The sequence below is a fragment of the Salvelinus fontinalis genome, chromosome 35, assembly GCF_029448725.1.
Source record: "Salvelinus fontinalis isolate EN_2023a chromosome 35, ASM2944872v1, whole genome shotgun sequence".
In the NCBI taxonomy this organism is placed as follows: domain Eukaryota; kingdom Metazoa; phylum Chordata; class Actinopteri; order Salmoniformes; family Salmonidae; genus Salvelinus; species Salvelinus fontinalis.
In genome coordinates this window covers 13,283,142-13,305,521 of record NC_074699.1, presented here as the reverse complement: position 1 = coordinate 13,305,521, position 22,380 = coordinate 13,283,142, and the positions used below count along the sequence as shown (strand labels likewise).

General features: G+C 45.8%; 1 protein-coding gene across 1 annotated transcript in view; it reads left to right on the top strand.

Annotated features, from left to right (window-relative positions):
- LOC129834339 (T-cell immunomodulatory protein-like) overlaps positions 1-22,380 on the top strand; it is a 118,831-nt gene that overhangs the window by 81,720 nt on the left and 14,731 nt on the right. Inside the window, exons 13-14 of the mRNA XM_055899239.1 lie at positions 8,805-8,848; positions 11,577-11,655. Of these exons, the coding sequence (XP_055755214.1) occupies positions 8,805-8,848; positions 11,577-11,655 (123 nt within the window). The remainder of the gene's footprint in view (positions 1-8,804; positions 8,849-11,576; positions 11,656-22,380) is intronic.

Genomic DNA, 22,380 nt, shown 5'->3' with positions numbered 1-22,380 from the left:
TTAATGGAGAATGTTGCAATGTTACAAGTATTTACTACAGTGAACTAGCCAAGTTCAGCAGTCAAATCCTCATGTTCTACCAGGTGATTCATAAAAAGAAAGAGAGATTGAGAGTCAAAGTAGAAACGTTAGAAAAGGGTTGCAGAGATTTTGTGGGTGCGTGCGTGTGAGTGACAGACCGACAGAACAATGTGAGCTGATTACGTGCTCCTCCTCCTTTGTTGGGATGCAGATTCGCTGCGTTGAGGAACATCTGCAGGCTTTGTTTAGTCCAGTACGCATCCTCCTTTTCCCTTTCTCTCTCCGCCTCTGCCAAGCTGTCAGTCAGGAAGTAACCGCCCTCACTCACATTTTAATTCAGCTCAACAGATGAGGGAGCTTTCATAGAGACATTGCTCTTCGCTCTCTTTTGGAATTTGAAGACACGAGTCCATATTTCTGGAGGTTTTTCTGCTGGTTTATTGGTTGTTTCTGCATTTGGTGTGTAATGTTGAGTGGTGAATTAAACTACAGAATTAAACTGGGATAGGAGGCACATGTGTAAAGGGCTGAAACAGGCAAATATCAAATGTGAGAAGAATATTTGGAAAACAAGGATATAGTGTAAAAATATATTGATTGCTGTATTTCCCCTCTCCAATAGCTGTCAATCTGACACAACTTTGAAAGTACTTCCAGTGTTACCATTTTGCAGAAGTATTCTCCCATGTCCATAGTCATCCGTTCACTTTGGTCTTAAAGGTCTTCTGTCTACTCCACCACCCTCCATATATAATACATCTCTAGGAGTACAGATGGAATATTTCATTTCACGTCTGCAGCCTGCAGATGATTGACAGCTAAAGCGTGTACTTCAAATAAGCCTCAAACAAAGGTAGTTGAATGATGTCAGAGCAGCAGGCGAGGTATGACCATGACTTACCATTAGATCTGTCCGACATGACAGATAACTAGACTTCAAAACCGTCTTGGAGGAGATTGACATTATGCACACACACACACACACACACACACACACACTTCCGTGGATTACTCAACTATGAATGAGCAGGTGGTTATCCGGAAGACAAGTCTTTCTACCCGGCAGTCGGTAGAATGTGTGTGTGTGTGTGTGTGTGTGTGTGTGTGTGTGTGTGTGTGTGTGTGTGTGTGTGTGTGTGTGTGTGTGTGTGTGTCGGCAGGTAGCCTACCAGTTAAGAGCGTTGGGCCAGTAAAAGAAAAGGTTGCTGGTTCAAATCCCCGACCCGACTAGGTGAAGAATCTGTCTGTGCCCTTGAGCAAGGCACTTCACCCTAATCCTGAGCGATTTACAGGAGCAATAAGAGAGTCTGCTAAATGACTATAATGTCAATGTAAATGTGTGTAACTGTCTGTCTGGCAGACATGAAGCCTCGGGTCAGCACCAGCCCAGATTAGGCCTGAGGAAAAAGAAAGCAGCACCTCGGCCTGCTCAGCTGTCAGTGTAAGATTGCGCATTGATTGAAATGTGTAGCCACTGGCGTGGCGTGGTGACATGACGTGTGTCTTCCCCCTGTCAAGAGGCAGCCAGCCCAGCTCCGTGTTTGACGTCATCTGACAGCTTGGAGCGGCTCTTCTTTTCTTGTGACGTTGGCTTGGTTTCCAAGGTTCCCTATGGATTTATTTTTTATGATGATGATACGGAGGCGATTTATATGTGGGAGCCGTCAGACAGCACCTCCAGGGTAGGATCTGGAGGGACTGGACTGGACTGGTGGAGGATTTGGACCGTTGGACCTGGGAAGGCAGTTGTCAAGCTCTGATGCATGTACCCTGCTGTTCTGTTAGCTCCACTCTACAGTCCTGGAACAGAGTCTCATTCAGAGCACATCAACAGCACCATGCAGCTCTGAATTATGGTGCCGTCTGATTTCAGGTTAAACTGAGCAGCCAAGAACAGAGGGAGGCCATCTCCTACTGCTCTCATTAGGATGTCAGAGATAGCTCAGACAGCTGGCCTCACCTGTGTGTATTCGTGCGTGATTGTGTGTGCGCGTTTGTGTGCATGATGTTATTTCCTCATAGCCATGCTGGTGTCCTGCTCAATGAGGCGGAACGATGAACCGGACCCTCAGTCCCTTATCAACCCATCTGTCTGATAAGTCTACAGCCCATGCACCGGCCTGACGGCAAAGTAGCTACATGCCACCTCTTAAAACATTACAGCATGATAGCAGTGTGACATAAATCCTAACACCACAAGAAATCCCACCTAACTCATGGCGACAGCCAGCAACTGAGATAGCTAAGTTCTCCTTCTGCTGCATGGTCTCTCGCAGGCATAGACATTCAATAAACCCAAAAGGCTTCCCGCCAAATGCCTCAGTGATTGTCTGTTGACTATCATGTGAAGCCCTCGTGAAGATGTCATAGTTTTCAGTGCATAGAATCCCTTATCTCTACTATAGGCTATATGAAACTCTTGGACTAAGCCCTGGCAATAAAGAAGCACATTATCCATCAGATGAATCCACAAAAAGCAAATAAAAAAATGTTAACAGGTCTTTTAATGTTTATTTATTCTCCTCTAAAGCTGCTCTCTTAGCCCGACCCTGTGAGTTCTATATGTTCTGTATACTCACTCTCTACAGTCACTTTACAGATGGAGGATCTTAATTTGATCACTATTTTGTTGCTGAGAATGCAAACGTGTAGTGTATTTGAGTTTTAAAAAGGCTTCTAAAGTTAGTCATTTCCACTTAGATATGTCCTACTTGATTTGCCCTAATGGAAAATGTAGCAAACCCTACAACAATGTCCATTAAATATAATCCACATAATAATTCACATTTCCTGTTGCTGCAGGATTATTTTCCTGCTGTAGCAAACTAGATCAAATTTAAGATTCTACATCTGTACACACAAAGAACACACACACACACTAGTAGACAGGCCCAGACGTACACAGGCAGAATACACTGACAGACCATTTCATCCTCCACGTCAGTGGGCAAGTCCTGCTGGGGAGCTGCCGACAGCATTGACATCGCCCTTGTCGCAGCTCCCTCTGACAAATAGCTCTATCCAACAGAGTAGAGGCAGTAGACCAGTGTCTGTGTGCACTGTTGTGGATTTCTGGATAAACCCTTAATACTTACTGTGTTAGCGGTCCCAGGTCTGTTTGTGACCCTTACTTGCTACCTGTTGCGTACGAGTTTAATGAATGACAACAGAAGAGAAAAAGCGAGACTGGGTTCTTAGAAGGCAGGGGGGTTGCTCTGTGAGAGTCAGAGAGGGAGAGTTGTCTATCCAAGCACACAGAGAAGCATCCACATCCTGGAGCAGTAGTAGCATGGCCAGTGATTCGTGAAGGACAGCGGCGAGGCACGCTCCCCGTCTCGGTCTCTCTCCCTGAGCCACGCATCACTGCCTGCGTCAGGCTCTTTATGGAGTCTCTATGTCAGCGCCATTGATTGGATTTACCCATTCTACTAACCAATTTACGGCATGACACGCTCACAGTCCCCATAGTCCTTTAAACAAGCCAGAGAAGATGTTGCACTAGCTCCTCTTTATAGTGGCCACTAGTGACTCGGGATCACATCTTTGTTATGAACACTTAGAAAGAGAAGGGTTTGTAATCCAACCTCTACACCATGGGTCAGTATGGATTGGAACTTGGCATGGTAAGAATAGTAATACAAGTTCCAAAAATCAAAATGAATTTGGAGAGGGTAGCCTTAGCTATATGAGATCGGTTCAACCCAAGCAGAGACTGGGTCAGTGTCGCGCATGGTTTTCAATGAGCAAACAGAAACACCCTTCTGGGTTTAGAGGCCCAACGTTTTATGATCTATTGATCTGCTCTGTCCTCTGCACACGGCTGACAGGTGTTAGACCTGATCCCAGGCCCCGGTTTCCCAAAAGCATGTTAAGGCTAAGTTCATCGTTAGAACAATTGAGCTCAATGGTTTCAACAATGAACGTAGCCTTAAGGTCCTTTTGGGAAACCGGGCCCAGGTCAGTGTTTGATCAGATAGATATCTGCATTCTTATGTCCTGATTTGGGCTGTAACCGATGAAATCATCAGCAGCAGAACATATACCTTTCAACATGGGCAGTATCGATCCCATCGACCACAGAGGTATAACCCCCGAACCCAACGAATTAGGTCAAAGGGCCTCAGGGCCTCCCGAGTGGCGCAGCGGTTTAAGGCATTGCAGTGCTTGGCGTCACTACAGATCCGGGTTCGATCCCGGGTTGTGTCGCAACCGGCTGCGACTGGGAGACCCACGAGGCGACGCAGAGTTGGCCCAGCGTCGTCCGGGTTAAGGGAGGGTTTGGCCGGCAGGGATGTCCTTGTCCCATCGTGCTCTTGCGACTCCTGTGGCGGGCCGGGCGCATGCACGCTAACACTGTTGCCTGTACGGTGTTTCCTCCGACACAATGGTGCGGTTGACTTCTGGGTTAAGCGAGCAGTGTGTCAAGAAGCAGTGTGGCTTGGCAGGATCGCATTTTGGAAGATGCATGGCTCTCTACCTTCGCCTGTCTCGAGTCCGTACTGGAGTTGCAGCGATGTGACAAGAATGTAACTACCAATTGGATAACACGAAACACGTCCTTCAGTTCCATACAGTAGGCTACACGGTCCAACAGTGACGGTCGGTCTCTCTGGGACTAGGCCTAGTAGCTCTAAAGAGGAATGACTTTCATGTGTTTACTATTGAATGGGGTTGTTTGTTTATCTGCATTAAGGAGTCCAGTCAGTGTGCAGCAGCAGTACAGGATGCATGATGGTAGATCCTAATTAAAGAAGTATTCAGCAGCTCAACTTCAATGTGCAAATTACCAGCGCCAGCCAATTAGTATGCTAATATATGAATTCCTCTTATTGCTGATTAAGAATTCAGGATTTTTTCCTTCTGCTCCATATGCACACAAATACTCATACACTTCCCCTGCAGCTTATTATTGAGCTCATTTATTTTCTGTGATCATTTACTACCAATTTATTTTTTTCTTCTCTTGGTCTTTTTTCCTATTTTATTTACAGTGCAATTTAAAAAAAATAAAAAATAAAATATATATATATATATATATATATATATATATATATATATATATATATATATATATATATATATATATATATATACATCACCTTTTATTTAACCAGGTAAGCCAGTTGAGAACAAGTTCTCATTTACAACTGCGACCTGGCCAAGATAAAGCAAATCAGTGTGACAGAAACAACAACAGAGTTACACATGGAAAAAACAAATGTACAGTCAATAACACAATAGAAAAATCTATGTACAGTGTGTGCAAATGTAGTAAGAGTAGGGAGGTCAGACAATAAATAGTCCTTAGTGGCAAAATAATTACAATTTGGCATAAACACTGGAGTGATAGATGTGCAGATGATGATGTGCAAATAGAGATACTGGGGTGCAAAAGAGCAAAGAATAATAATAAATATCGGTATGAGGTAGTTGGGTGTGCTATTTACAGATGGGCTGTGTACAGGTGCAATGATCGGTAAGCTGCTCTGACAGCTGATGCTTAAAGTTAGTGAGGGAGATATAAGTCTCCAGCTTCAGTGATTTTTGCAATTCGTTCCAGTCATTGGCAGCAGATAACTGGAAGGAAAGGTGGCCAAAGAATGTGTTGGCTTTGGGGATGACCAGTGAAATATACCTGCTGAAGCGCGTGCTACGGGTGGGTGTTGCTATGGTGACCAGTGAGCTGAGATAAGGCGGAGCTTTACCGAGCAAAGACTTATGGATGACCTGGAGCCAGTGGTGTTTTGCGACGAATATGTAGCGAGGGCCAGCCAACGAGAGCATACAGGTCGCAGTGTTGGGTAGTATATGGGGCTTTGGTGACAAAACGTACTGTGATAGACTGCATCCAATTTGCTGAGTAGAGTGTTGGAGGCTATTTTGTAAATGACATCGCCGAAGTCAAGGATCGGTAGGATAGTCAGTTTTACGAGGGTATGTTTGGCAGCATGAGTGAAGGAGGCTTTGTTGCGATATAGGAAGCCGATTCTAGATTTAATTTTGGATTGGAGATGCTTAATGTGAGTCTGGAAGGAGAGTTTACGGTCTAACCAGACACCTAGGTATTTGTACAGTGATTCCTCCTTTAAAGGTTGCGTCATACTGCGACACACCTTGCGTGCTGCTGCAGCATTCTGTGGCACGTAATTTAATTCTCAGCCATTTCTTCTGTTACTGCAAGTTATTGCTAGTTTGACCACCAGAGGGCATCTTTGAGAAGCATTTGATAGTATTCCGTATTGGCATTACCAGAGAATTTTAAAACTTTTTTGTAATAACATAGTATATGGGATTGATTTTAAGAAATGTGGCTTAATTAATTTGATTCATACTTTGGTGTTTACATTGAGAGAGAAATTGTCAGTTTGTAAATTCATACCGTTTCGCTCTCGGAGCGCACACTGGACATTCGGGTCGAGGAGTAGGGTTGATTTGAGCGTCCTGGCCTTACAACGGCAGTCAAGCACCCAAGCTAACATTGGCTAGCTACTTCCAGACACAAATGCGACCACTCTGACCATTTTACTCACCCTAACAGAGCTGGTAAGGCCGTCGTTTTGAAGTAATCGTGAAAAAACAGGCCTTACTTTTTTGCATTTTTCACCCTGACAGCTCCTATTAGTTCTATTGAGCACCGTGGCACCCACTTGCCTTCCGAACGTTCTATTCCCTGCTTATTGTTCAACGTCACAATGCCTGCTTTTCTATTGTTTGCAATGAGACCTGCCCATGTTGCTTTATAGTTAAAATGTAAACAACAAAATGTCAACAACAAAAATAATATTGGTACTCTGCGGTCTTCCCATTGTGTCCTATGGGGGAAATATAGGCATCTCTGTCTATTTTGCCAAATATCTCGCAATGTGTATTTTTTGATTTTCTTCAAGTCGGGTGTAACCGATGTGAAATGGCTAGCTAGTTAGCGGGGTGCCCGCTAATAGCGTTTCAGTCAGTGACGTCACACTCTGAGACCTGGAAGTAGCTGTTCCCCTTGCTCTGCTTTTGTGGGTAACAATGCTTCGAGGGTGGCTGTTGTCTGTGTGCAGAGGGTCCCAGAGCACTCATTATGCATTTATCTCCCCCTTGTGGTGGTCTGGAGCAATGAAGCCGTGACGCCGGGTACCTCTAAGTCCCGCGATGCAAGCTTGCATCTTTTAAAGGAGGAACCACTGTAGTTGTCCACATATTCTAAATCAGAACCATTCGGAGTAGTGATGCTAGTCGGGCGGGAGGGTGCAGGCAGCAATCGGTTGAAGAGCATGCATTTAGTTTTACTAGCATTTAAGAGCAGTTGGAGGCCACGGAAGGAGTGTTGTATGGCATTGAAGCTCATTTGGAGGTTTGATAACACGGTGTCCAAAGAAGGGCCAGATGTACACAGAATGTTGTTGTCTGCATAGAGATGGATCAGAGAATCACCAGCAGCAAGAGCGACGACATTGATATATACAGAGAAAGGAGTCGGCCCGAGAATTGAACCCTGTGGCACCCCCATAGAGACTGCCAGAGGTCCGAACAACAGACCCTCAGATTTCAGTGTGTTAAATCGATCTGAGAAGTAGTTGGTGAACCAGGCGAGGTAGTCATTTGAGAAATCAAGGCTATTGAGTCTGCCGATAAGAATGTGGTGATTGACAGAGTCGAAAGCCTTGGCCAGGTCGATAAAATCGGCTGCACAGTACTGTCTTTTATCAATGGCGTTTATGATATCGTTTAGGACCTTGAGTGTGGCTGAGGTGCACCCATGACCAGCTTGGAAACCAGATTGCATAGAGGAGAAGGTACGGTGGGATTCGAAATGGTCGGTGATCTGTTTGTTAACTTGGCTTTCGAAGATTTTAGAAAGGCAGGGCAGGATGGATATAGGTCTGTAACAGTTTGGTTCTAGAGTATCTCCCCCCTTTAGAAGACCGTAGAAAGGCAAGGCAGATGGATATAGGTCTGTAACAGTTTGGTCTAGATTGTCTCCCCCTTTGAAGAGGGGGATGACCGGGGCAGCTTTCCAATCTTTGGGGATCTCAGACGATACGAAAGAGAGGTTGAACAGGCTAGCAATAGGGGTTGCAAAAATTTTGGCCGATAACTTTAGAGAGAGAGGGTCCAGATTGTCTAGCCCAGCTGATTTGTAGGGATCCATATTTTGCAGCTCTTTCAGAACATCAGCTATCTGGATTTGGGTGAAGGACATGCGGGGTGGACTTGGGCGAGTTGCTGCGGGGAGTGCAGAGCTGTTGGCCGGGGTAGGGGTAGCCAGGTGTGAAGCATTGCCAGCCGTAGAAAAATGCTTATTTAAATTCTCGATTATCGTAGATTTATCGGTGGTGACACCTTTTCCTAGCCTCAGTGCAGTGGATAGCTGGGAGGAGGTCCTCTTATTCTCCATGGACTTTACAGTGTCCCAAAACTTTTTGTAATTACTGCTACAGAATGCAAATTTCTGTTTGAAAAATCTAGCCTTAGCTTTCCTAACTGACTGTGTATATTGGTTCCTGACTTCCCTGAAAAGTTGCATATCCCAGGGGCTGTTCGATGTTAATGCAATGACTTCATTTATTTAGTTTCCCCGTTAATAAGCATCGTCAGAAAAACAAAATAAGCATTGCAGGTCTATCTTAAGTCTACCAAGTTTGGGTTTTCCTACCGGGATGACGACGTTAACTGTACAGTGTCTACCACATCGACCCGTGTTGTTAGTCACAGACAAGTCCCACACTGTATGAGATTGTGTAGGACAAATAATGTCCCTGTTGCTTGCTAATCAGTCTTCCTTTTCTCCACCTCAGTGCTCAGTGGACTCTGTTCTAACGACTGCCCCGGAAACGTCAAGGTAAGACTAGTGTCTCTGTGTATGCGTGTGCATTGTAACGCAATGAAAAAAAGAGAATACAAATTATCAAATCATTTTTGAGAGAGTGAAAAGGCTTATCTTGTAACTAGTCAGTCTGGCCATCTTGGTCCTGTAAGAGCCTCTGCTAAATGACTACACATGGAAATGTCCCCACAGCTAGTGACGGACAGGCTTGGTGCTGGTCCTGTCGTAGTGTTTGTGTTGTTTGCCTCGCCACTGTGTGTCCGCTCACACTCACCCCACCATTGCCTGGCTCAGCCGGGTGATTGATGGAGCCCATGTCTGGAGCTTTGGGCTGTTTTCTCCGCTCTCCTCCTCCTTAAGTCCCTCACATCCATCACTCTAACCCTCTTCTGTCCGTCTGTCTTCCCACCTATTGTCTCGTTGTCTATCACTATCCACCTCCTCCCTTTTAGTTTCCACAGAGCCTTTGTTCAATTTCCAATCCCTGTACTGTACAACTGTTCAGTCTGATGAAGCTATAGGCCTACATGCAATGTATAGTACTGTACGGTGTGGGAGGGTCTGTCGGTGTGGGAGGGTCTGTCGGTGTGGGAGCCTGGCTGCATTCTCTAGCAGCCTGCCATAGCGTTTCATTAGGCTGTTAAAAAGGCTGTTAAAACCGAGGCAGACAGAGTGCTCTTCATTAGGCGTCATCGGCCCATAATGAAGAGATTATACAGCCTCCATACGACCATTCAGTCATTTCCTGCTCCTCAGCAGCATGCTGAGAGAACCGTCTCCCCACGGTACTAGTGGTGGGTGGGAAAAAATGTATAGTTACATATCTGGATATGATTTTTGACGATGTGTCGTTTTGACAATATTGCAATATTATTTTTGCACTAGTTAGCTGTACTTGAACCAAAACTCCAGTATGTTTCCTTCATAGCTTGTTCTCCAACTTCGTTTTAAATAGGGAGCCAAATGGTTTTCAACACTTTTATTTCCATGACTGATCAAAACTCTCTTCTGTCGCCCTGCAGCAGACATATGATGAGCAATATGTTTGATCATCCAATAGCAAAAGAAATCACAGTATCGAATCGCAATACATATGGAATTGTGGGAATCGTGGGAATCGCAATACATATGGAATTGTGGGAATCGTGAGATTCGCAATACATGCACTGAGTGTACAAAACATTAGGGACACCTTCCTAATATTTAGTTGCATCCCTTGTTTCCCTCAGAACCGCCTCAATTTGTTGGGGCATGGACTCTACAAGGTGTCGAAAGCGTTCCACAGGGAAGCTGGCTCATGTTGACTCCGGTGCTTCCCACAGTTGTGGCAAGTTGGTTGGATGTTCTTTGGGTGATGGAACATTCTTGATACACACAGGAAACTGTTGAGCGTTGATTTAAGTACCTTTGAACTGTTGAGTGTGAAAAAACCCAACAGCGTTGCAATTCTTGACGCACTCAAATCTGGCATCTACTACCATACACTGTTCAAAGGCACTTAAATATTTTGTCTTGCCCATTCACCCTCGGAATAGCACATATGCACAATCTATGTCTCAAGGCTTAAAAATCCTTCTTTAACATGTCTCCTTCCCTTCATCTACACTGATTGAAGTGGATTTAACAGATGACATCAATAAGGGATCATAGCTTTCACCTGGATTCACCTGGTCAGTCTGTCATACAAAGAGTGGGTGTTCCTCATGTTTTGTACACTCGGTGTTTCTTATCGGCACCAACGTATCGTGATAATATCATATCGTGAGGTCCCTGGCAATTCCCAACCGTACACAGTACACTGTAGAGCTGATGAAGGCCACAGAGGTCAGGCCTCTTTCAGACAGGAAACCCGGAGAAACGGTTGGGTGGGTCAAGAATTGTAAAAGCCCTTTACCAAGCAGCCTTGACTCAGTACAGCGCTACACTACAGTTTGTTAGTGTAGCGTTTTAGTGTCAACTTGTGTATCATGAGGTCTAGCGTTTATGTGGCTTTGGAGTGCAACAACTTGAAAATAAAATCAGTTGTCGTTTAAAAAAATTATAATTCAGTACATATCTGTAAATGGCTACCACAATGAGAAGGACCTTTCAAAAATCTGCTCAGAGGTGGTACTGCATCGGTAACTGGTATCTATGGTAAGCCATCCAGAAGATTACACCGGGCTCTAAATCAGAAGGCTACCTAACTTCATGTATGATCACTCTGTTCAGGCCTAAATGTTCCCCAGTCCTCCCTTGAAGATACAGAGAAAGCTACATAGCATAGGCCTAATTTACGTTTCATTTTCCCCCGAACCGTTTAAAAATTCATCTCCGATTCGCCACATTGTGCTGTTCATTGGCATTTTGAGGGATTACCAGGAGCAGTGGGGAGGACTGCATAATGCAGAGGATGTGATGGAGCTGGCTGTGATGTCAGGCTCACTGTAGCCTGTCCTCAGTCTGCTGGAACCTGTGCTTTATTTCACCCAGAGGACAGCTCTAGCTTCCTAGAGCTGCCGGGGTTTGCACCCAGATCCCCATTGGCTTCAGAAAGGTCAAGGAGGGTTCGCACACGCTCTGTACACACAGCCAAAACCTCCTGAGGCGACTCATGGAAGGGGACAGATGTCTGTGTTAAGACTTTGGCGTCTGTGTTGAGAATTAAATGGTGGGAGATCAGTCGTTTCAGGGATAATGGTTCCACTAATATATGTGTTCATCTCTAATGCTGTGTGTGTGTGTGTGTATTTTGATCTTGCAGCCGTTTGGTGTGAACCAGCCTGGACCGTACGTTAGCTACACTACTGTGGACTCCAACGGCTACCTGAAGAACGCCTCAGGTAAGTCCAACGTGGACGGATACTGTGAACAGTTGACAGTCGGCTAGCCGTCTTATACAGGCATTCTGGCAATAGTGCAGATTGGGTGGGCCGTCAGCCATGACAGTTGTTGTCTATTGGGAATGGGGTTGAATACAGACTTCCCCTCTATACTTGGAGGTCATAATATCTGCTGCGGTAGCAGGTCTGAGTGACGGGGCTGTGGTGTTGGTGTGTGTGTGTGTGTGTGTGGGTGAGAGGCCTTTTCCAGGGCTGTAGCCCCAGGGGTTTAATTGAAGCCTGGCTTCTGTGTTTTCCCAGACAATCGCCCTGTTGCCCATCTCACCGGAGGTTATCTCACCGCCCGGCCTGATAATGTTGACACAGCGCGTTTCCTGCTAGAGAAAGGCATGATGGGTAGAGGGCTCTTGGTTTGCTTGCTAAGAAACGGCGGGCTTTGTTGCTGTGCTCTTTGTTAGGAGGTTGAAAGGGAGGAGGAAAAGAGCCTCCTGCCTTTGGGGGGAAATAAAAGTGATTTGATGAAAAAGAACCGAGCTATACGTCCGAGATAACGTTTCACGGGCTCAGTGAAGAGGAGGGTGAAAGAATAGAGTTCGTAACAAAGATCTGTAGGAAAGGTTCTGTGTCTACGTCTGTGTGACTGGGTGGCTTGGGGGCAGAGGTGGAATTGCCACGTTCCGGGTCACTCAGTTAGGTCCCCTTCATCAGAATGGCTTCAACACAATGACAGCATTTCTCTAATGAAGCTAGCCGCATTCCTCAATAGAAAAATATACCGTAGGGCCTATGGAATGGGATGGTTTGTGTTGTCGCATGTAGCAAAATCACTTAGCCAGCCAGAATAGCAGTCAATGTCAGACTGAGCTATTTAACCTGAAAATTGGTGAAAATGGCTAAATTGTAAGTACACACCTGCACTGTAAAGTGGTCTTTACACCCAACCTAATTCAGCCTGAACAAGGCAGACTAGACATTAAACCATGACCCATTCAGTGTCATTGTTCAACACCTGAGAACTGAACTGATAGACACCAGCATTACTGTTTGTTAATGAAGTGTTTTGGACCTGCCCATGTTGGTCCGGTCCAAGGTGTGACTGGTAGCCAGTGAAGAGCAGGCCAGCTAAAGCATGACACGGGGTGATAGTTCTGTTGAATGGACAGGACAGATGAGTTGAATTAGGCCTAATGTCTCCCCCGCTGTCTCGAGGAGGTGACGAGGCCATTTCAAAGACAAATTGCAAAATGGCTTAGAGGACAGATGTTATTTTCAGAAAGCTGAGGAATGGATTCAAGCATTTGCCATATTTCTCAGTGAGTAATTCCATTTATTTTTTTTGCAGTCTTTTACTTTCCATCGTCTGTGTGTGTCTGGGTATCAACAATGAATAGGACAGCAAGGCCTAAAAACCAGAGTATCTATTTGAGTGTCTAGCTACATCCTGTTCTGTTGGAATCATCCACTAATGGAAAACGCAACAATACAATAGTCATTTTGAGAAGAACACTCTTCCATCACTCCTCTCTCTCTGTGACAGGACCCCGTTTATAGGGGCAAGAGAATAGATCAATCAGTCCACAAGGAGTACAATCAAAAGAACCAGGGAGTCAGAAAGCCCTCTGTCTTTTCAAACAGTTTGTTTATTGTTCAATAATCCCCAACCGCTATTCAATTTTGCAGGACTCTCAGACGCCAAACCGTGAGATTAAAAAATCTCTATTTCTTGTGTTAAAGGTAAACTTCTCTCAAGGTTTGGAAACAATGGAAACACTCAAACCTTGACAGAGGAGAGGGAAGCCTAGGATAATACATGTCTGACTGGAGGGAATGAAGAAGAATAGAAGTTCAGATAGAAGTTCAGACTCTTCAGGAGAAAAAAGGAGAATTCTCTTGGATGTTGAGCCTCCGGGTTGTGGTCAAGGCTATTTAAAGACGACTTGGATTCATTTAAAGCCCAGATTTGGGATTCAACACCCAACGGGTGTGTCAACATGCAGCGGTTTAGGGTTGTCCTCTGACCCTTGTGCTGGAGCTCTGCTCTGTGGGCTTAAAAGCAGCTGTGTTTGCACCAGACAACTCTCCCCGAGAAGGTCATCTAACAGGCTGACCTGAGGGAAAAGCCCCAACACCTGCCCTTCTGGAGGCTGAGCCAATGAGAAGGAGAGTGAAAGGCCAGAGCTGTGTCTACACTGACTGAGGGAGATGCTAGGGGTATAGGTTAGATATACTGTACAGTATGGAGAATGACTGGGTCAGCCCTGGCTGGGTTATTCCCAGGACTCCTCATTTGACAGTAATAAAGTGCTGTGTGGGACAAAGCCAGTGTGTGCAGGGTGATTTAAAGTGTATTTATTCTAGGGGCATGGGGAGAAGGCAGGTAGACTGACAGAAATGAGTGATGATGCGCGGACTGTCTGCCCTCTCTACTGGGGCCCCACGCTCTTCATTTACTCTTCAGCACTAAAAGAGAGGGAAGAGAGGTGACAGAGGGGTGAAAGTCAAATACATGAATGGATGTGGAAGGAAAGGACTATAGAAAAGACATACTGTGGAGGGAGAGGATAAAATGGCTGAAAAATAGCGGCGAATAGTGGCAAGTGGGAAATGGAATTAAGATCTGGGTCAATGGACACGAGGGAGTAGAGGGGACGGGGGAAATAAAGTGAAGGTTCAGGAGGTAGGATGCAATCTACACACTACACTACGCTGTGGTCCACAGATAGTGCTCTTACCGCTGTGTCACAGGGCTTCAAGCTCTGATTGGTGAACCTGCGTACGTAACTCAGACCCAGCTCGGGCCATCTCGTTATGGTATTGAGCCTTGGTTAAAGTGCTGGCCAGGCAGCTCCCGTCATACTATCACGTATGGCAGTGGCCCATGTGTGGCGGTTAGCCTCGGTGCGCCACACAGCCTCTCTGTTTCGCTGGGTCTGTGGAGTCCTGGGTCTGTGATGCTGAGGCTAAGGGACATAGGGGGTTTAAAAGGCATGGCTGGCTGGTCCTGTCAGATGATCCCTGGCTGCCCTGCCTGGCTACTATGCCTGGCTGCTCTGCCTGGCTGCTCTGCCTGGCTGCTCTGCCTGGCTGCTATGCCTGGCTGCTATGCCTGGCTGCTCTGCCTATGTATCGATCCCCAGGACCCAGGCGGTCTCCATCTCCTCATCTCCAGCTGGAGCTAGTGAATCAACCAGCAGAATATTAATGCGGGCTCTGCCTGCCGTGTGTGTGCGTGCGTGCGTGCGTGCGTGCGTGCGTGCGTGCGTGCGTGCGTGACCATACGTGTTTGTTTGTGTGTGTGTTCGTACTTGATTGACTGTGTGGGAGGGTAGTTCATTTACTGTTTGTGCAGTGCAGCAATGCATGTGCTGTCTGGTCCTCAGAGAACCAGTGATCCATCTGAACCTCTCACCTTAGTCTCCTCACCCGTCGGGCTATTTATAGAAGGCCCTGGTATGCAATAGCTTACCTTTCCCCTCATTCCTTATCCCCTATGGAATTAGAATTCAGCTATATTAGAGAAGAATATTGACCTTAACAAAGGTAGAGTTCCGTACCGTTGGTTTCTGTGCAATTTGGATCAAGGGAGTTGTTGTTCTGCACAGTTAGTGAATCAGTAGGACATACAGAGTAAGCTACAGTCCCCTGTGGGTTTTAAAGGTACATCTATATGTGGTGGGTGTGGGGTACAGCTAGGGGTTTTAAAGGTACATCTATATGTGGTGGGTGTGGGGTACAGCTAGGGGTTTTAAAGGTACATCTATATGTGGTGAGTGTGGGGTACAGCTAGGGGTTTTAAAGGTACATCTATATGTGGTGGGTGTGGGGTACAGCTAGGGGTTTTAAAGGTACATCTATATGTGGTGGGTGTGGGGTACAGCTAGGGGTTTTAAAGGTACATCTATATGTGGTGGGTGTGGGGTACAGCTAGGGGTTTTAAAGGTACATCTATATGTGGTGGGTGTGGGGTACAGCTAGGGGTTTTAAAGGTACATCTATATGTGGTGGGTGTGGGGTACAGCTAGGGGTTTTAAAGGTACATCTATATGTGGTGGGTGTGGGGTACAGCTAGGGGTTTTAAAGGTACATCTATATGTGGTGGGTGTGGGGTACAGCTAGGGGTTTTAAAGGTACATCTATATGTGGTGGGTGTGGGGTACAGATAGTGGTGTCAGGCATAATAAGCAGACGAGATCGATTACCCTAGACTGGTGATGACAGGAGTACGGCTGTGTGTGTTTTTTTTCACTGCGTAAGGGAAGGAAGGAGGGAGGGAGGGCTAGTCTCTCTGTGCACAGAGAATACTGGATGAAATGAAGCAGAGGAATCAGTCGTTTGAAAAATGACGGATGGTGAATGCACAGTACCACTGGTACAAAACAGGAGTGTGGATGCGCTCTCTCTATCCACCTATCTCTCTGTTCCATCCCTCTCTTCTTCTCTGCCATGGTGCCGGGGCTTTTGGCTGGCTCATTGGAAGGGAGGAGCGGAGGGAGGAGAGGAGAAGGAGGGATGAGGAACAAACAGCGAGGGAACTTCGGCAGGCTCTGTTTAATTAGGCAAATGAGGATGGAGGATTAGGGACAGCAGAGAATAACACCCCCCCCCCCCCCCCCACAATCACTGTTCTATGCTGTGAGACACACAGATTTGATACTCTCTGTGCGACACTCATGAGTGATCAAGTCAGGCGAACAAGTCACTCTTCGTACAGATGCCCAGGTAACCAAACACACCGCGCACAGTACACTCTCTCTCTCACACACACACATACACGGCACCTGTTGGGCTGGACCTGTGTCTTGTCAGTGGAAGGTGTGGAAGTGAGCAGAGCTAACCAACTGGAGAGAGAGGGAGGATTATTATTGATCAGAGCTTTGTTCTGCCCCATGATTCTCTCCTGTGGGTTTCTGCACTCAGGCCAGTTAATTGGTCTCAAATTTAATGCAGGATTACCCCTCCGACTGTTCAACTCCTCCTGTTTATCTCTTTCTACAAACCACGCGACACATTCACTCTTTCTTTTCGCTCACTGTCTCGTTCTCTCACACATAATATATCTTTCTCCCTCTCTTTCTTTCTGTCTTTCTTCTCCTCTTCTCCCTGTAGTGTGTTAATATTGTCTCTACATGTCTTCTTCTCCCTGTGGTGTGTTAATATTGCCTCTGCATTTCTTCTTCTCCCTGTATTGTGTTAATATTGTCTCTACATGTCTTCTTCTCCCTGTAGTGTGTTAATATTGCCTCTGCATTTCTTCTTCTCCCTGTATTGTGTTAATATTGTCTCTACATGTCTTCTTCTCCCTGTAGTGTGTTAATATTGCCTCTGCATTTCTTCTTCTCCCTGTATTGTGTTAATATTGTCTCTACATGTCTTCTTCTCCCTGTAGTGTGTTAATATTGTCTCTACATGTCTTCTTCTCCCTGTAGTGTGTTAATATTGTCTCTACATGTCTTCTTCTCCCTGTAGTGTGTTAATATTGTCTCTACATGTCTTCTTCTCCCTGTAGTGTGTTAATATTGTCTCTACATGTCTTCTCCCTGTAGTGTGTTAATATTGTCTCTACATGTCTTCTTCTCCCTGTAGTGTGTTAATATTGTCTCTACATGTCTTCTTCTCCCTGTAGTGTGTTAATATTGTCTCTACATGTCTTCTTCTCCCTGTAGTGTGTTAATATTGTCTCTAAATGTCTTCTTCTCCCTGTAGTGTGTTAATATTGTTTCTACATGTCTTCTTCTCCCTGTAGTGTGTTAATATTGTCTCTGCATCTCTTCTTCTCCCTGTAGTGTGTTAATATTGTCTCTACATGTCTTCTTCTCCCTGTAGTGTGTGTGTTGTGTTCCATCAGTGGTAATGGTCTCAGTCCTAATATCTTCCGTGCTCCCCTAATGTAATAGATATGAATGCCTCTCAGTGGCTGCTCTGTCGCCACAGTAACCTGTATTAGAGAGCACATCTCAACTGCAGCCTGGTGTCCAGTTACGAGAGAGAGAGAGAGAGAGAGAGATAAGAGAGAGAGGGAACAAGAGGTAGAGCGATAGAGAGAGGGAACAATGGATATGTAGAGTGAGAGATGGGGAACAAGAGAGAAGGAGAGAGGGGGGAAAAGAGAAAACAACCAGCGTGTTGAAGTCACCGCCTATTCTGGTTACCTCTTCTCTCAACGCCAGTCTTGATCTGTCAAACCCAGGTCTCAGTTTTGCCTCATTCAGTCTCATTGCGTTTCTGATGATCAGACGCGACGCGCTGATGGATCTCAACAAACACTGTGTCACCCACGGTGCCGTGAGCTTTAATTTGGTCTTTTCCTCCTGCGAGGGCACCAGTGATAAGAGAGGAGCCCTATGGGCCCGCCACTTATCTCCTCCGCTACAGACACCCGCTTCTCCCCACAAATCAATGTCTGAATCTGCCGTTTGCATTGTGTGGGCGCTGAGGGCCCCCTCTCCTCTCCCAGGCTTAGCTGTGGCTCAGTGTGTACCACTTCATTCCTTTATCCCCCAGGCCCTGCCACCGCAGTGTCCGCAATCGCCACTATGTATCCTTCCCGTCCCTCCCATTGCTGTGGAAGTGCCCAATCAGGGGGGGGGGAAAGTGGTTTCTATAGCGACGGATGTTGAGAATCTCTCCGCAAACAGGTTGCCCGAAGATGATCCGGGGCCTTGGGAAGATGTGTGTGAGGGTGAGGCTTTGTGTGTCTCGCTGTGTGTAACCTACGCAGGATTTGATGTAGCCAGTGTGAATTCTTTATACACTGGTGTTTAAAAGATTGCTACTGGTCACGCTGGTCACCATTTGAGATAATGATTCATAAGATACTTTTTTGCGTAATTATGGGTCACTTTTCCTCCAATACTAATGCTGATCTCCATTAGGGTCTGCCTGATGGCGTATGTTGCCTTCCCGTTGTTTACCACTCTCTGTGTGTTCTATATGTGTTGTGTCATTCCTCTGTGACCAATGGAGGTCAAAAGCCTGCAGTGTGTTTTTGTGTGATGTGTGCGTGTGTGTGCGTGTGTGTGTGTGTAGGACGGTGGCCGTAGAGGCCCACGTAGAGAGCTAGTCTCTAATACCGCTGGTGTCTCTGAGGGAGTGGAGGGACTAAAGTGGCTTGAATATGACTGGGCTGGAGTCACACTCTGTGACACAATTCAGGAACTGAGTTATCTTTGTCCCTCTACTCACTGAGCGAGTGTCCTGCTCTAAATAACGCACTGTATGAGGTGGGGCAACAGTGTGTTTCAACTCTCAGCCTCACACACCTGTCTCTTCTCTGCTCTACCATTGGGCTCTACCATTGGTCTTGTTAACAAACTACAGTTTTGGCAAGTCGGTTAGGACCTCTACTTTGTGCATGACACGTACATTTTTCAACAATTGTTTACAGACAGATTATTTCACTTATTATTCACTGTATCACAATTCCAGTGGGTCAGAAGTTTACATACACTAAGTTGACTGTGCCTTTAACCAGCTTGGAAAATTCCAGAAAATGATATCATGGCTTTAGAAGCTTCTGATAGGCTAATTGACATAATTTCAGTCAATTGGAGGTGTACCTGTGGATGTATTTCAAGGCCTACCTTCAAACTCATTGCCTCTTTGCTTGACATCATGGGAAAATCTAAATCTATATATATATATATTTTTTTTTTTTTCACCTTTATTTAACCAGGTAGGCTAGTTGAGAACAAGTTCTCATTTGCAACTGCGTCCTGGCCAAGATAAAGCAAAGCCGTTTGACACATACAACAACACAGAGTTACACATGGAGTGAGACAAACATATAGTCAATAATAGAGTAGAAAAGGTCTATATACAGTATGTGCAAATGAGGTAGGATAAGGGAGGTAAGGCAATAAAAGGCCATGGTGGCGAAGTAATTACAATATAGCAATTAAACACTGGAATGGTAGATGTGCAGAAGATGAATGTGCAAGTAGAGATACTGGGGTGCAAAGGAGCAAGATAAATAAATAAATACAGTATGGGGATGAGGTAGTTGGATGGGCTATTTACAGATGGGCTATGTACAGGTGCAGTGATCTGTGAGCTGCTCTAACAGCTGGTTCTTCAAGCTAATGAGGGAGACATGTGTCTCCAGCTTCAGTGATTTTTGCAGTTTGTTCCAGTCATTGTTAGCAGAGAACTGGAAGGAAAGGCAGCCAAAGGAAGAATTGGCTTTGGGGGTGACCAGTGAGATATACCTGCTGGAGCGTGTGCTACGGGTGGGTGCTGCTATGGTGACCAGTGAGCTGAGATAAGGCGGGGCTTTACCTAGCAGAGACTTGTAGATGACCTAGAGCCAGTGGGTTTGGCATCGAGTATGAAGCGAGGGCCAGCCAACGAGAGCGTACAGGTCGCAGTGGTGGGTAGTATATGGAGCTTTGGTGACAAAACGGATGGCACTGTGATAGACTGCATCCAATTTGTTGAGTAGAGTGTTGGAGGCTATTTTGTAAATGACATCGCCAAAGTCGAGGATCGGTAGGATGGTCAGTTTTACGAGAGTATGTTTGGCAGCATAAGTGAAGGAGGCTTTGTTGCGGAATAGGAAGCCGATTCTAGATTTAATTTTGGATTGGAGATGCTTAATGTGAGTCTTGAAGGGGAGTTTACAGTCTAACCAGACACCTAGGTATTTGTACAGTGATTCCTCCTTTAAAAGAAGCATTGAAGCTCGTCTGGAGGTTAGTTAACACGGTGTCCAAAGAAGGGCCAGAAGTATACAGAATGGTGTCGTCTACGTAGAGGTAGATCAGAGAATCACAAGCAGCAAGAGTGACATCATTGATGTATACAGAGAAGAGATTCTGCCCGAGAATTGAACCCTGTGGCACCCCCATAGAGACTGCCAGACGTTCGAACAACAGGCCCTCCGATTTGACACAATGAACTCTATCAGAGAAGTAGTTGGTGAACCAGTCGAGGCAATCATTTGAAAAACCAAGGCTGTTGAGTCTGCCGATAAGAATGTGGTGATTGACAGAGTCGAAAGCCTTGGCCAGGTCGATGAATACGGCTGCACAGCAATGTCTCTTATCGATGGCGGTTATGATATCGTTTAGGACCTTGAGTGTGGCTGAGGTGCACCCATGACCAGCTCTGAAACCAGATTGTATTGTGGAGAAGGTACAGTGGGATTCGAAATGGACGGTGATCTGTTTGTTAACTTGGCTTTCGAAGATTTTAGAAAGGCATTGCAGGATGGATATAGGTCTATAACAGTTTGGGTCTAGAGTGTCTCCCCCTTTGAAGAGGGGGATGACCGCGGCAGCTTTCCAATCTTTGGGAATCTCAGACGATACGAAAGAGAGGTTGAACAGGCTAGTGATAGGGGTTGCAACAATTTTGGCACATCAATTTAGAAAGATAGGCTCCAGATTGTCTAGCCCGGCTGATTTGTAGGGATCCAGATTTTGCAGCTCTTTCAGAACATCAGCTATCTGGATTTGGATGAAGGTGAAATGGCGGAGGCTTGGGCGAGTTGCTGTGGGGAGTGGAGGGCTGTTGAGCGGGGTAGGGGTAGCCAGGTGGAAAGCATGGCCAGCCATAGAAAAATGCTTATTGAAATTCTCAATTATAGTGGATTTATCGGTGGTGACAGTGTTTCCTAGCCTCAGTGCAGTGGGCAGCTGGGAGGAGGTGCTCTCATTCTCCATGGACTTTACAGTGTCCCAGAACTTTTTTGAGTTTGTGCTACAAGATGCAAATTTCTGTTTAAATAATCTAGCCGTAGCTTTCCTAACTGCCTGTGTATATTGGTTTCTAACTTCCCTGAAAAGTTGCATATCACGGGAGCTATTCGATGCTAATGCAGAACACCACAGGATGTTTTTGTGCTGGTCAAGGGCAGTCAGGTCTGGAGAGAACCAAGGGCTATATCTGTTCCTAGTTCAACATTTTTTGAATAGGGCATGCTTATTTTAAGATGGTGAGGAAGGCACTTTTAAAGAATACCCAGGCATCCTCTATTGACGGGATGAGGTCAATATCCTTCCAGGATACCCGATCCAGGTCGATTAGAAAGGCCTGCTCGCTGAAGTGTTTTAGGGAGCGTTTGACAGTGATGAGGGGTGGTCGTTTGACCGCAGACCCATTTCGGATGCAAGCAATGAGGCAGTGATCACTGAGATCTTCGTTGAAAACAGCAGAGGTGTATTTGGAGGGCAAGGTGGTTAGGATGGTATCTATGAGGGTGCCCGTGTTTACAGATTTGGGGTTGTGCCAAGACCTCAGTAAAAAAAAAAAAGTATAAACACCATGGGATCACGTAGCCGTCATACCGCTCAGGAAGGAGACGTGTTCTGTCTCCTAGAGAAACTGTGACACTGGTGCAAAAAGTGCAAATCAATCCCAGAACACCAATCCCGAAGCACGGGGGTGGCAGCATCATGTTGTGGGGGTGCTTTGCTGCAGGAGGGACTGGTGCACTTCACAAAATAGATGGCATCATGAGGCAGGAAAATTATGTGGATATATTGAAGCAACATCTCAAGACATCAATCAGGAAGTTAAAGCTTGGTCGCAAATGGGTCTTCCAAATGGACAATGACCCCAAGCATACTTCCAAAGTTGTGGCAAAATGGCTTAAGGCCAACAAAGTCAATGTATTGGAGTGGCCATCACAAAGCCCTGACCTCAACCCTATAGAATATTTGTGGGCAGAACTGAAAAAGCGTGTGCGAGCAAGGAGGCCTACAAACCTGACTCAGTTACACCAGCTCT